Consider the following 15,936-nt stretch of genomic DNA (forward strand, 5'->3'; position numbering starts at 1 on the left):
TGGTTTCTTTTGTGATGAGACTGGCAGCATGCCAAGGTGATGAAAGATGTCCTTGTAACTGGAACAAAGAAGCCCGGTTAGGGATCCTGATCCCAGCGGGGGCTTTCTTGGGATGCTTTATGCAACCAAAATGTCTAGTAAAATACTAGTTCCAGAAAGACACCTCAAAAACCCCCACCAAACCCAGGCCCCGGCTTCGTGGCACCTTACGCGACGGCTCCCAGCGGGCGCCCGGAGCCGCCAGCGGCTCCTCGGGAGGGCATCTCCGTGCCCGGCGCGGGCCCAGCGCCTCGCCCGCCCCCGCAGCCCGGGCGCGGCGGTGCCGGCGGCCGCAGCGCGGCGTCTGCGTGCGGGGGGACCCATGGCCAGCGCGCCCGGCCGGCCGCACCATGCCGAACAGGGCCGGCCTGGACACCGCGCTGAAGATGTCCCTGCGGCGGAAATCCTCCAAGATCCACTCCTCGGCCGGTGAGGAAAGGGCGAGGCGAGGCGGGCGGGAGCGGCGCGGGGAGGAGGCGCCGCGGCGGAGGAAGGAAGGCGCGGCGGAAGGGAAGGGAAGGGAATGGAAGGGATGGCAGCGGCGCCTCCATGGCGCGGCCGCCCGGCCCTGCCGCCCCGCCGGCCGCGGCGCTGGGGCATCCCGCAGTGCCGCCCCGCCTCGGGGGCTCCCCTGGGCCAGGAGCTGCCCGCCCGGTCCCTGCCCCAAGGGCACCGCGGCCCCGCCCGCAGACCCCGGCCCGGCGCTGCCGCACCTCCCGTCCGTCCCACCGCCAGCACAGGGCCCCCGGCACTCTCAGCCCGCGGCGCAACAACCCCTCGTCCTCTTGGCTCTGATACTTTTTGACAGGAAAATTTCCTCTGGTCAGAGGGCAGTGCCGCCGGTGCAGGGGCGACAGGGTTCCCCCAGCCCAGCGCGCCGGTCAGGGGCCTCTGTCCCGTGATCAGGAGCGGGGAGAGCATCAGGCACTGCAGTGAGCCTTGCGGAGAGGTAAATTACAGGGCTTCTTAAGAGGTTCATCTAGGAAACTGTTTTCCAACTAGTTCATAAAAAAATAGCAATGGAAGACTTGGAAGGTAGAATTTTGCTCACAAAGGACTTACACTGACTTCTGTAGGACCAACGTGAATTCAGATTTCATCTCTGGTACATTCTGCTTGGGCATAGATGAAGCATCAGTGACATTGCTGGTGACTTACAGGCACCCGTTCCTGTGCAAAATATTTAGGTGCCCAGTACAGTTTCTGTGGTGAGTAAAAGTGTAGTATAATGCTGTTTCAGCACTTCTTGTTTCAGTGAGAAATATGCACATTTCCTAATTAGCTCTGCTTTGGGTTAAATCTCAGAGCACCTTGGAGAGCATTTGCTGGATTGTTTTTGGATGATGCTGTATTTGAAGATGTCCTTTAGCCACTTACGGCTTTTCAGCTCATGGAACCAGGCTAGAGCTAGCTGAAAGGAGAAAGCCACCTTCCCTTTGGCTCCTCTGCACAACCTGGTCACTCTAGTAACATTTCCCTGTTTGGTCTCACTGCTTGGTAGCAAGGACAGAACTTCAGGGACTTCTGCATAGCTGCTGAAGTAAGTGGGATGCTGAGCAAAGAGGTGTGTAATGCCTGCTCAGAGGAAATGGTAAGGTTTCAGGGTAGGATTTAGCATATTACCAGCTTTACTTATCTTCAGCCTAAGCCTTTCAGATGAAACAGTTGCAGTTAAGCAGATTCCACTTTCCAGTGTTTGGGGTTGTGTCCACTTCTGCAGGCCGATTTGAAACCCTGTTCTGTGATAGGGAGGCTCCTTTCCCAGTGCTGCAGTTTGGCAGATCTTTTTGTGACTTAACCTTTGGAATCCAAACCTAGGCTCCCTTCAGATACTGGGTGCTTGGGGAATGTTTAGCTTCAGTGTGGCATACATAAGGAGTTTAAGCTTCAGCTTATGTCAATGACAGGATCACACACAGAGGGTCCAACCTCCCTGCTCAAGCAAGGTTATCCTAGAGCACATTGGATAGGATTGTGTCCGGACGGTTCTTGAATATCTTGGTCACCCACAATCCACAGTCATACTCATGGATCTAGGTGTTTCAGTTGTGCCTCGGTGCCCTGGGTGGTTGGGGCACCCAGATCTTCCTTCTAGCTGGGATTTATCTATACACAGCCTCAGACTTTTACATGCTCCCTGCATTTCACATAAGGAGAATCCAAATTAGATGATACTTTGAAGAAAGATGGGGATTGCTGGTTAGCATTAAGATCAATTTCTAGCACTTGAACAATGTATTTCCTATCTAGAATATTTTCAAAGGTAACAAGAGTAATATCTAGTATAGTTGTAGATATAATGCCTATAAAGTTACATAATAGGGGTTTGTGTAACTCACTACACAGACTTATTAAGTTGGTTGTAGTTGGTTTAGTACACCAGAGCCAGTTCTGGTGACTTAGAACAACCAGAACCAATCTCTCAGCCACCCAAAAAGCCCTGCCTTCCCCATTCCTGTGCATTCCCACTGCCTTGCTTGTGTCAGCATTAGCCATCAGATGGCTACCTGGTCACTGGATCAGTACTGGTGTGGCTGTATGATCTGAATGGCAGCAGGGACCAGACACAGAAAGGCAGCAGCTCTGTTTTTCACAGCATGTTGTGGCTTGATGTGCAGACCTGCCATCTGTGGGGGCCAAACAAGTTCACATGAGGGGCTCTGGGCTGTGTGATCCCAAATTTAAAAACATACATTTGGAGTCTGTGCCACTGTCCACTGCAAACAGTTCAGATGTGGATGTGTGGTGGCACTGCAAAATCTCAAGACCTTTCTGAGCTGAATGGTGTGGAGGGAGAACCGGTCACCGTTTTGTCATCCTTAGTTAGGGTCAGGTAACTGTCTCTATCCATTGCAGGTTTTTTGGCATCTATGTATCAAAATGTTCTGTCTCCTTTTCTTTTTAGAAGAGATCTTTCCTGCTTTGAAGTATTTTAGTTTATTTGCTAGTTTTGTTTACTTTTGAGGGAGTTTTGGTAATCTAAAGTATTAGGTTTTAGTTTGGGTCACTGAGATTTATTTTCATACCATGTAAAGCATTTCAGTAGCTTATAGACATTCCTTTTTAGTCAAGAAGAGCACTGCCTCTGTGATGGTCTAACAATGTCTTTTCATCTCAGATTTTTGACCCTCCTATGCTTGGTAATGTGACTTCCACATGTGCTAATACAGTATAAAGTGTAACTGGTATATTTGATAGAGTTTTAAACCTGCTTAACACTGGTATAAAGCACTTGCCAGAAAAGCAGATGTGTGAAAATGAGAATTTAGAGAAGGGAAGTCACCTTCTGCCACTCAGATGATCACTGCACTTCTTTTTTATGCATTTGCTCATTAATTGATTTTTTTCCTTGTAGAAGTAAACCTTTTTATTGCTCTAATGTACCAACTGAGCAAAATTGATTAGATTGAACTTATTCAAAGTCTCTAGCTTTTTACTGTTGTAACCACAGACATCAAAGACTAACTTGTTCTCCTTCTTGCCTCCTTAAAATCACTAAAAATAAGAAACTATCAATAAGACATTGGATGATTATACAATGGCATTTTTATTTTTAGGGAAAAAAATCAAATTTCAGCTTTATAATGGATTAAAGGTACAAATGATCTCTATATTATTTACTGTGGTCTTTTTCAATGATACACATCAGCAAGAAAAGTATTTTTAGGGTAAAGGTAGTAACAGAATCTTCTCTTGGGACATGACGAGCTGAAATATAAACATAATTTCATAGTGTGAAACAATACTTTTACACGTTTTCCATCTACTTTTCCTGTGAAATACTTGCTTATAGTTTATGCTGTGGTTTTGATTTTAGAGTCTTAGTACTTTCCTTGTAAAGGATCTATCTCTTCTGTTTTTCAGAGAAATGTCTATGCAAGAATTTCTTTGTGCTATTTTTGTGCTGTGATATAATTACCATGATTGCAATGTTGGGAAGCGTCATACAGAGCAGTTAAAATTCTACACAGGCACTTGTACTTTGCTCAAAGCTTTTATCCTTGAGCAAAGGTGGTTAAAGCATTGGATCAGGCACCTCAGGGAAGTGGTTGGGTCACCATGCCTGGAAGTGTTAAAAAATGAGTAGACATGGCTCTTTGCTGTACGGTTTAGGGGACATGGTGGTATTCAGTCAAAGGGTGGACCTGATGATCTCAGAGGTCTTTTCCAGCTGTAATGATTCTTTGATTTAATCTGTAGTCATTTACAGGTTAGACATAATTCCTATAGATACATATAAAATGCACAGGAGCTATAGCTGAAATATGTCATCAGCTCTGCATGATTTACATATGGCTGTTGCTGCTTCAAATGAGGTGTAATTTGGTTTTGTGGAGGCAGGTTCAGGTGGTGTAAGATTCATGGTGAAGGCTACAAAGCTTTAACCTTGAAGCTCACTCTTGCCACCTCTACTCTCGGGATACCTACCTGCTATTTTGCAGGAGGATCAGCAGTTGCCTTGGATGCACTTTTAAGCAAACAACCCCTATGAAGGGGTCAGCAAGCTGCTGAGCTAAAAAATTCTTTAAATACTATTATTAAAACTGTTCAATAAAGAATAAAAGCCCTATTCTGCTGTGAGAAATGTACCTGGCAGGAGTAGTGACAGTGGGGACAGAACAGGGGGTGTACTTCTTCAGCAAGTGCTTTAACCACCCATTAGCATCACCAAGAGTCACTGAAACATTGAGCAGGACAATTGCAACCACAGTGTTGGCACACAGAAATTCTGGTCCGTGATGGGGAACTTTTCCAGGTGAAGACTGAACTTCTACCAGTTTAGTGGCAAAGTTAGTACTGAATAGACAGACTACTTTAGTCCGTGTTTGTTCATGCACGCACTCAAACTGCACAGTGGTAATTCAGTGTGTTACAGACCTCCCATTTCTTTTCATCCACGTTTAACTGGCACACAGTGTAGTATAATGTGCAGTTTATTCTATCACATCAAAGGCCTGATCCTATTTATGTAAACACCAGTGATAATTATAAACACCAGTGACAATTATGCCTTTTGACAAAGCGCTCATCACAATAAACCCCATGCTTTACATTACTATGTTTCTGTAGTAGCGCAAAGGGGAGCCTTCTCAAGCTGTGTGGGATCTTGCATGACTGTAAAGTGAGGTGGTGACAGCGACAGAGCTAACTGGAGGCTGACCTGAACTTCTGCTGCCTTTGCTTAAAGCTTGTTTGGCTGTGAGAGTTAGTTTGCATTAGAATATAAAACACCTCTGCTTAGGACACTGAATTAGAAAAAGGTGATTTATGCACAGTTACTGTGGAGCAACTTCATAAATAACCAAGATCCTAAGTACAGTGGCAGAAGAAACATTTTTTTCCCTACTGTGATGGGGGAGGTGAGATTATTAATAAATACATTAAAGATCAAAGCGCTCAGATGATATGGAATACGGTTATTTAGGAGTCAACTGAGGACATAAGAGATTTAACCACCCTTCTGTTTCTAGTATCAAATTACATGAATGTATTTAATAAAAATTTAAAATTCCACTCACTGTATAGCCAATATATGAACTCTCTTATGCTACTTGAGTATTCATAACTCCATTGAAACAGACACATGTACTGTCTATTTATAGAAACTGTTTTATTCCTTCTCTGTGCCACTCTCTCCACAGGACTCTTGTTTCAGATTTAGTTTTCTAGCAGTATCTGCTTTTAGTATACTTTCCTGTGTTGGGTGAGTCACTTTTCTACTTTTCTGGGTAGACCTAAAAGCACTGCCCTACTGGTGTGATTTGGCAGAAAAGCCACTCTAGTTCATTGAAGGATTAAAGTATCTAACAGTGAAATGGCTGCAAGGAAATCTGCTTGTCTGTTCAGGGTCCTAGAATATCACCAAGATGATGGAACTGCTGGATGTACTTCCTGTATGGAGCTCACTGGGCATAGAAAGAATAGTCATTTAGCATAGCATTTCCATTGCACAAGGTTTGAGTGCAGTCTTGATCTCTGCCAACTTTGCAGGTTTTTTTTTTTAACCTGGAAATCTATAGCTTTGTAAGTGATGTTGCTCTAAAGCATTCGCTTTTTTTATTATCATTGCCCCTCCTTCCCTGTACAAGAATTTTCAAGCTGATAGCTCCCAGTGACACCTGATAGTATATTGGATAATAATTTGAAAACTGGTGTCAGCATCCAAAACTGATCATTCTCCAATTAGCAATTCACAAGGCATTTTTATTGTAGTGAAGCCTTGATGAGGGCCCTATGAACAACCAGGTCATCTGTTTCTGCTCTTCTGGAAGGTTGTCAAGTGATGCTCTATAGATTTGCTACAGGGCAGCACTCTTGGTTGGTTAATTTTCCTTTGGCTAGTCTTGTTTGAGCTGTCAAGTATAGCCTTTAAATAATCCTTGAATTTGACAGATTCAGATTATTGTTACTTGTGAAGCAATATCCTAAGCACTTGTGTTAGCTTTTTTACTGCAACAGGGAAGTGTTCCAGACTTGTTTTCCTGTACCATGTTGTATTGTGTCACATTTTCATTATGTCTGTAGTAGTACGAATACTAGAATATCTGACAGTATGTGTAGAGACTGATTGCCAACATGTTCTTTTAATGGGTAGTTAATCCCAAAATCTTTCTTGCACATACTGGGTAGAGCAGAGCAATATACTGGATTTTGAAAAGGCAGTTGAGTATCGCTGCAGCAACATCTTTCTGCTTCTGGGACAGCTCTTAAGTGTGGCTTGCCACAAATATTTTCCTTTCAGTCTCTTATCTTTTCCAGCTAAGCTACTTAAGCCTTTGGAGCAGTTGCAGGTATGTAAGACATGGCATCTGAGAGCTTTAGATAACTGGCTCTCAGCTGGTGCACTCAAAGGATAATTTGGGAAAGATCACAGACAGAGTTGAAGATTGAGGAGAAAGCCCAAGATTTTACAAAACTTTGGGGTTTATTTTTAGTGCAAAAAAAATTAATTATCAATATTGAAATGTATTATTTTCAGTTATTCCAGTATTTGCTAGGAAAGCTCTCAGATTTTTGATTAGCATTATTGCCAACTTATCATAATTAATCCTGCCCACTACAAAAGTTCCAGGACAGTTTCTTTCCAACCCCAGGAGTGGACATATGCCTGCCTGTTTTGAAGTTCCTGTCTGTCAGGCTGCTGGCTGAGAGGTAGTTACATGACAGTAAAATTGCTGGAAGATACAATGGAACAAAAAGACCTGAAAACAGAAGATGTAGAGTTTTGTATTTCAAGCCAAGGTGTGATAAGGCAAAGCTGACACAATGCTGATTTTAATGAGTGACCCAGTCCAACCACCTATTTGGACTCATCACAGAAGTGACACAATCCCTGTAGTTAGAATATCACATCCATGTACATAACATTCACAGGAGGCTTTCCTGACAGCTACAGGTGTAGTTACTCTTGGGTGAGCACTAAAACCACTTTAAATGAGCATGAACGTGAGTGTCTGTACATTAGTCTCAGTACTCTCATGTTGTGATGAAGAATCACAAGATATACCATGAATTTTAAATATATTTCTGCTGATATACCCCCTTACATAGGGTATTTTTGTTAGTTCTAGTTCTAATTAACAGTTTGCCTTGGGGTATTAGTGCAAAAAGAAGGTAAATGAGAACTTACTTTCCACTTGACTAAAATGGAAGAGCTATGATTGTATCAGTTCATAATGGATCCAACAAAATATGTCAGTTTGTTTTAGCTAAGGGTTTCGTTTGATGAATCTAACTTCTTTTAGCGTGTTGGAAATCAGGATTAACACAAATTTAATTAGTGTGTCGGTTCTATAAAGGAGAGAAGGCGGCCTGACATCTTGTTTAAAACTGACTACAAGGTCTTGATTTTTAATTCCTGATTTCTTGAATGCAGATGACCAAACCCATTCATTTGATTTTATTAAATAAGCAGGTAGTCAGAAAGAATGAAAGCAAAGTCTTTATCTCCTTTTAATAGCACCCTGATAAATTTTTCTACTTTGAACAGAAGGAGGGCTCAGGTGTTATCTCTTGTCAACCCAGCACTGTTCTATTTGTACAAAACACAGTAAAGGCATTCTGATATTCTGTGCCTGTGAGATCTGGGAATGTTCAACCCAATACTTATACAAGGGATACATGAAACAAGTACCCCAAGCTTTTTTGTGCCCTGAAATACTCTAAGCATACGTCCTTATTTAACAGATGCTGTTTATTTGTAAATAGGAGATAAAAGTTGCTGAAAGGGTATGTGCAAAGTCAACATCAGCCATCCTAACTCTGAAACAGATACAGAGGTTATATCTGCATTTGTCATATCAGTTACCTAGCTAGGAATCAGGGTTTAACCTGGAAGCTTGAATCTGAAATCCAGATGACATTTAGCCAACACTTCTGCATCACTGGGAAGGCTCATCATAGTTACTGCTTCAGTAGTCTCATGGCTACTGAATTGAAATACATTGACATCAATCCTGGTGCCTTGTTTTGGAGTGGGACAGAGAGACAGGGGAATTAAGGTATGCAGGTGCTGCCCAGGCTGAGGAGGGCACCACTTCTGCTTTACAGATTAACAGTCAAATCTTCTTCCCAGAGCACTAAGACAAGTCTGCATCTGGAAGCAATCTTTGTGCCATTTACCTGACTGGTCATACGGGAAAAAAGGAGCTTTCAATAAGAGCCTAGCAGACAGACAGGAGGAGAGAGTGCTAGCCCTGCCCCTGCCAAATTTATCCTAATCCTGCGCTGCCTGAAGAGGGAGCAGCATTCACTATCAGTCCTTAACTAAAGCCCTGGTCCTTGCTGAAGTTTTCCCACAATCTTCAGTTAAAAAAAAAAAAAAAAAATTAATACCCTATTTTTTTATCAAAATAATTTCATTTACAAATCTGAAATTTTCTTGTCTTTGAAAAATTTTAAAACCCTTTTAAAACCATCATTAGGGTAATAAAGTGGGGTGATCAGTCTTCAGAAAGAGAAAGGAGTGACTAGAAAGATCTGAAATATCTGAGGAGAAAGAGTTCACTTCTTGCAAAAAAAAAAAATTGGGGGGTTTGGGTCCAAAATTAAGACACTTTGGGAAAGTGCAGGTATCAGTCAATGACCATGCAAATGTGCGATGGAACTCATTACTTTAGAGTTATTTTGGGTCCATTCCATCTTGTGAAATTGGAATTGGACATTGGGTTTCAGCCGGGATAGAGCAGTGAGCAGCTGTATGGTACTTACTTTCCAGCTGGGGTTAAACCACGATATATTTTTTCAGGTCTTTCTATAGTGCTGAGCCCCTATAATAAGAAGAATTAAAGATACATTTTCTGGAGAAGGTGAGCTTCCTAGTGTAAGTTGCAATGTATATTGTCACTAAAGTTGTTCCATAAACACAGGTGAAACTTTCCCTAATGTCTTCCAGGTAGCCCTTCTGTCATGGGTCTCTTGGTTGGGACTGTGAACACAGTATCTTCCACACACAGCATCACCCACTTAGCATTCCCTCTCTTGTGACAGAGTGGGACATGTGAAAAATTCAAAATCCAAAATCCCACAGTAGACCCAAGAAGGCCTCTTTAGTTGCAGGATTTCCACTGAAAACAAGAAGTCTGGTTCGTGTATTTTGTGTACAGTAGATACACCTGCTTTAAACCTCTGGCCATTTCCACCCCTGACTCCATACTATTCTCCCTTAAGTGTTCTTAGCCATGTTGTTTGTGGTAGGAATTCAAGTTAGATCCAAGGGACTGTCTGGTATGGCATGGGAGAGAGCAGTAAGTGTTCCCAACCTGGACTGCTGAGAGACTTCAGCAGACTAAATTTTCACCGTCAAGAAAGACTGGGCTGCAAAGAAGAAGATTTTGCAGTGCTCAACACTGGATGGTTTTGTTGAAGTTTTGGGCTGCCAGCTAATTACCGAAACCATTTTCTTTGAGGGCTACCTGTCAAAACCCCAAAGAGGGAAAAAGTGAGAATAAAATTGCTGTAATAATAAATCTGATATGATCTGGTTGAGACAATGCAATTCTGTGTTAGTGCTAAATAGCAGGGGATTTAAATACTTTAGTATTCCTTTTGGTACTTTTTGGTTCATTAGACAGCCAGATTCCCAGGGTGTGTGTACTTGCCATTCCTGCTAGGAATGCTGTTGTTTACAGGGACATTAAACTCTCTTATCAGTGTCATCTTCTATATAGAGAAATCCTGACAACCAAGGACAAGGGTTAATCTTAGATCTTCTTTCTACCAGAAACCTCCTCCCTTTTTAAAAAATTAAAATCCCTTCTTAAGACACTCAGCACTTCACAAGCACAAATGTCTTGCTGAATTTCTGCATCATTCTTTTACAGGCCTCAATCAAATCAGAAAAGTTTTGCCCTCTGATGAAATGAAAACATTTATATTTCTATGTACCAGTTCACATCTCGTCAGGGCAGATGGTACTGTTGGCAATGGCTCCAATACATTGCCATTAATTTGGAGCTCAGAAACTGCAAACAACCATATTTTTTATTTCCATCAGAACTAGTACACAAACTAGCGTTCAGTAATAAAATGTTAGTATCATAAGCAGATGCCATAAAATTTACTGAAGCAGAGAAAAGTAGCAGTGATGTGGTAGCTTCTGTCTTTGTGAAGAGCTAAAGCTGCTTCACTGCAGTTACAAGTATTTTGTCATCAGTGACTCCAGAGCAAGGAAATAATGTTATTTATCTACTTCAAGAGGCAAGATGAAGATCACAGGCAGCTACACAGTATTTGTATGGTGCTCAGAAACAGAGGGTCGTACACAAAATATTTCTGTAGTCAGGTAAGTTTACAGCCATTAGATTTACATTTTTTTCCCCACAGTTGCCATCTGGCTTTGGTGGTTATCAGACCTCATGAAACTAAGTACACCTGGATATTCTGGACAAAATAAACAGAACATGACTTTGTATTTAATCTCCTACTTCTTAGAAAGGTTTATTTTTACAAGGTAATTTTATAAACTATATTTCTTTAGGTTTATTGACATTATTTTTTATTATCTAAATTGTTTATTAACATTGATTCTATATTGACATAAACAATTTTAATAAGAAAATTGATATATCCAATTTTGTAGACTAAAATTTGAGAAGAGTGATTAACAACCTGAAGAAGGGGGAAGGGAAGTTCTACATTAAGAAGATTGGCATTGCTTCAACTAGAAGACTGTGCTGTGACTGAGGCTATAGCCAAAAATAGAATTGGATTAACAGAAGAAAGGCAAGTAGATAAAACTAAGGTCAAAGCAGAAATAGATGCTTTAGAATTACCTCATGCACCAAAAGATATGAAGAGATATTTAAGGAGTTTTCCTATTATATGCACCTATAATGGAAAAATCAATTTACAATAAGAAGCACTATGAAAGATGACTCAAATAATAAATAAATTAAGAAGAACTAAGCTTTAAAATGGGCAGAAAAAAAATCACAATAACTTTTTCTGATTGTTTGTACAGGCTCTAACATGCATGGTATTACAAATAAAAAGCTGTAAAAGACAGTTGTAGTAATACCAACACTTACAAAAAGAAAGAGTAAAAATAACATTTCATACTTTCATTGAGGTGGGGTAACAGAGTGACAAGCCAAACTCAGTAGGTTGTGCTTTGACTCCTCCCCAGAAAAAAGGCTTAGCTAGTAACAAGTTCTACCTGATGGCAATTATTACAGCTCTGTTTATACTAATGAGCCCCAGATCCATAACTGGTGGGGGAGATAAGCTAATGAACACAGATAGGAAGACTTTTAAAGGGGAAAAAGTAGAAGGTCCTGTCTGTAGAGATTTTGGTAAAATAAGCTATAGCATCTAGGAAGCTTATCCTTTCTTCTAGCTTTGAATTCCAGTCAGGTGAATTGGTTTTGAAGGAAGGCTGGGCTTGTTGAAAAAATTTATATTTTATGTGCTCAACTCTAATGCTTTGAAGTAGATATTGACTATCTTTACCTTTTCTTTAATTTTCTATGTGGAAAAGCTGAAGGCCTGTTTTCTTGATAGGAAGGTTTACTCAGAGCTAAGGTAATAATCTACTAGTAAGCGAGACCTATGTCTGCTTTTACTGTAATGGTTTTGTTCCTTTATTTCTGATTGGATATTGCTTTGTAGAAGTATAGCCAAAACCTAAACCCTGAGAAGAAACACTTAAAAATTCATAATTCTTTCCTGTAATTCTGTGTTCCTGTGTAACATGAGCACTACAGTGGTGGCTCTCAGCAGCTTCATAGTAGGAGTTATGTTGAAGATGAAAGGAATACTTGCTTAATGCAAGAGATTCCTTCAAATTTCTTGGGATGTAGGACTCATTACTGGCAAGGGACTGTTGTTTTAATAAAGAGCCCAGTATTAAGACTGTAACTGAATGGGAGGGATTTCTCTCCACTGAGTACTTCTGCTATTCACAGCAAAATAGAACAGCTGTGTGGAAATAGTGTTTCAGTAATATTTCTAATGGCTTCTAAATGTGGAATAGCAAATTAATGCTTATTAGTTTGGGACTTCTGCTCATATGTGACCAAATAATTTCTGTAATAGTCTGTAGAGTGAAGAGAAATAAGGCTTGCAGTCTTTCAGAAAAAAAACTGCTATATGAAATTTATCCCCAGTAGCTATTTTAGAGAACTAAGTATTTGCTTTTTTTTTTTTTAAGGGAGTGGGTATGAAATTTATATTAGGGGTGAGAATGACTATTTCTCTTTCAAAAGGTGTCTCCACTTTCACAAAAATCTTAAAAAATGGGTATGAAATCCAGGAATGGTTATAGGTTAGGACTGTCTGAAATTCTGTCCTGAAGAGTGTAGCGCCACTTTGGGCTCATCGTCTGAAGTCTAGCTGCTAAGCATTTCCTAAGAATGAAACACCAGTGCTTGCTGTACCTCAGTGGATGCACTGTCATTGGAAATTGAGTCAGTCAGGTAGTGCTGCTCGGCTTTCAGCAGTGGTTGGTTGGTTTAGGCTTTTTTTTTCCCTTCTCCTCCCTAGGGCTACTTTTTGATGAAAAAGTCCTCCAGTACCAGCACATGAGTCATAAACATAATTTCCTGTAAATTTGCAGCAGCCTATGCAATACCAGATAATTAAATATTGAAAAGGTCTGTGATTCTTGTCTCTTCTCATTCTAGAAGTAATTGCAATAAAACTTTGCTTATTGCAGACAGGTACTGGAATGTCTCAAAAGTGACAGATGAATGCAGTACAAGTGTACTTAAAATCTCAGAAAAGATGCAATAGGTCAAGCTGAATCCCAATTCAATAGAAAGTAAACATTTAACGTTTTGGCAATGACAAGCTTTGTGTGGACTCTAGCAGGAGACCTGTAAGATTGCAGGCTCAGCAGGTCCAGTCAGCATAACTCTGCCTAAATCAAATTCACTGTCACCAGTCTGCAGCAGTTCAGGGTCTGATCTATATGATTACCAGGAAAATCTGTCAAATCATCATAATTTATCTTCTAGAGATCAAGCCACTGAGGCTATTATCTCTCTTTGGGGGTGGCGGGTGAGAGGAGAGAATATTTTTAAAACTCATCCAGTACAGATGCTTCTGACAAGATAGCTGTTCCTGGAAGAACAACCCGCATAAGAAGGCTGGAATTTTTAAAATAAAAATACATTCTTGGGGAAACCATCTCCAGCTATGCTTATAGTATAGGACTTTGGCATAATAGTAGCAGGTGGCTTCAGCATTAAAATAACTGGTAATTATATCTTTCATATTCTGTGCTTCAGAGGAAAACACATGAGGTTTTAGCTCTATCAGCTTTATTCTCATCCTTGGTCTGGTGTTGTGGCTAAGGCTGCAGAGCAGAGACAAGTCTGGCTGATACTGCAAACCTGTAAGCCTCTCTTATCTGTCAGTAGTGCTCTCTTCCTGACAGGGACAGGCAGAGGCGTGTGATGGCAGCTTTTTTCTTGTCCTTGGTTAAACATAGAATTGCTGTTGAATTTTCTGTTTTGTAGGTCTGTTTATACATCCATTACTCTGAAAATAAACTTGTCCTATATGGAAGATGTTCATTAAGTTCACAAGTCTGTTCTGAGCTTAGTGCAAATATGTCTTTGTTAAGCTGCTCTAAATATAATTAGCTGTGTTCTGGAGTTGGTAGTCCTTGTTGATACAGATCAGTTGTAATCAATATAAGAGGTTCTGCACTAGGTTCTTCCTCTGGTGCTAAAGGCTGGCAGTACAGTAACTACCATTCTAGGTCCAAATGTAGGAGACCTGAAATGCGGGTATCCATTCTTCCACCCCCTTTGCTGAAGCTCTTCTCTTGGACAGGTGCTAGTTTCAGTCTGGTATTCCAAGTCCTCTGGGAGGGCTGCTAATTTTCACACCAGCATATTTACTCCTGTTTGGAGGTGCCTTAAACAGAAGAAAATGTCTGTTAGAGCCAGAAAATGAATCTGAGGAAGCTGCTGCCTCTCTGCATGCCCCATGCTGTGATGGTAATAGAGGCCAGCACAGTCCCTGTGCCATGTATCCATTATTCTGAGAGGTCTGAAACTAGTTACCCTCAGGTTTATATTGACTTTCTGCTGGTAACAGACAACTTCATGATGTCCACTCTGCACTGGGATTGGCATTTCTTGTTGCTCCCATGGAAGCTGTGATGAGTTTGTATGGGTTATGCTCATATTTCTGAGATTCAGTGCAGTCTTCTACATGGTTATAAAGTGTTCCCTTCATCATGTGGGATTGCTGAACAGTTCTTGTTCTGAAGAGGGAAAGCTAAAATTTTCTTTCTGTTTAACAAGACAGTATTAATTTTGTTCCTGCATTATGTCAGGCTTCAATGTAGCTAGTAGATATTAGACGAATTACTAAAAGATAAATAAGGACACAGCAGACTAATTTTATTAGTTACTATGCTATGCAGTTACATGCTGTTTTCTGCAAGGCATTTGGATGCTGCATGAGACATCTGAAAGTATTTTGCAATTAGAGAGAATGAATTGGTTGCCAATTTCCTCTCTTGAATGCTTCCATTAACAGTCCCACTAACAGTTGTAGTGAACCTTTAATGAATACAATAAGCCACATAACTCATATGAGCCTGCATGGCTTTGTACATAAGTTCTGTAATAGTACCTTGCAGTCATGTTTTCTAAGTACTTCATCAACAACTTGATATAATTTTTATTAAAAAAAAGTTGCCTCAGTTAAAGGAATGGGCTATAATTGAATTTAACCCCATTATCCTTTTTATATCTGCTTTGTTCTGTGTTAAACACATTTGGAGAATGGCAGAAATAGAGTAGTAAGGATGTAAGTTGTTGATTGATAATGTGCTCTCTTTGTTTAACACTCAATCCTTAGAACTTTTAGCATAATGCTGGAGTACCCTCTTAGGTAGGCCAATTTTGGTGGCTTGTGCAAGCCCTTAGCAATGCAGATGGGATCTGCTCCATGCCAATTCAAAGGTGTGTCCGAGTGTCTAAGGTGAGTGCTTGGATGTGTATGCCTGTGCTGAGTAGCAGGACCTTCATCTAGGGGAGTCAGGATGAGGTAAGATAAGACCTTGCTTCTGTGGTAGCCTAGTCACTTCCTCCTCTATGTGATCCTTCCCTGTTGTCTTCTGCACCATGTATCTCATTGCTATAAAGCAGAGAGAAGGGGTTTGGAGAAATGCTGGGAGTGAACTTTATGCTTGACTGTATCTATCAGTTGGTCCTTAATGATAAAAATTGCTCAGTCTTTATTCCTCCCATGCAAAAAAAAAGGATATATAGATTTGAGACCTTGAGATGCTGAGGTTTAAGAGAGTTTGTTTATACCTTAGTTCAGTGCTTTGTAATCAAATGTCTTCTTGTAAAGGCAGTTTCAGCTGTCTTGCATGGCATATAGGTGTGCTCAGGGTATGCCCATATGGTCATGTGTTTAAATGCCTTCCTGAAAACT

At 40.9% G+C, this 15,936-nt stretch overlaps 1 protein-coding gene across 2 annotated transcripts in view; it reads left to right on the forward strand.

Moving 5' to 3' along the window:
• Window positions 1-214: 214 nt before the first annotated feature.
• Window positions 215-15,936, forward strand: part of ATP8A2 (ATPase phospholipid transporting 8A2) — a 312,539-nt gene continuing 296,817 nt past the window's right edge. The window contains exon 1 of one of the 2 annotated variants that reach the window (XM_030275104.4): window positions 215-468. In XM_030275104.4, coding sequence (XP_030130964.4) covers window positions 390-468 — 79 coding nt within the window. In that variant the 5' untranslated portion in view covers window positions 215-389. The remainder of the gene's footprint in view (window positions 469-15,936) is intronic. The other variant, XM_030275123.4, reaches the window with a different exon arrangement.

The sequence above is a fragment of the Taeniopygia guttata genome, chromosome 1 (genome assembly GCF_048771995.1).
Source record: "Taeniopygia guttata chromosome 1, bTaeGut7.mat, whole genome shotgun sequence".
Lineage (NCBI taxonomy): Eukaryota > Metazoa > Chordata > Aves > Passeriformes > Estrildidae > Taeniopygia > Taeniopygia guttata.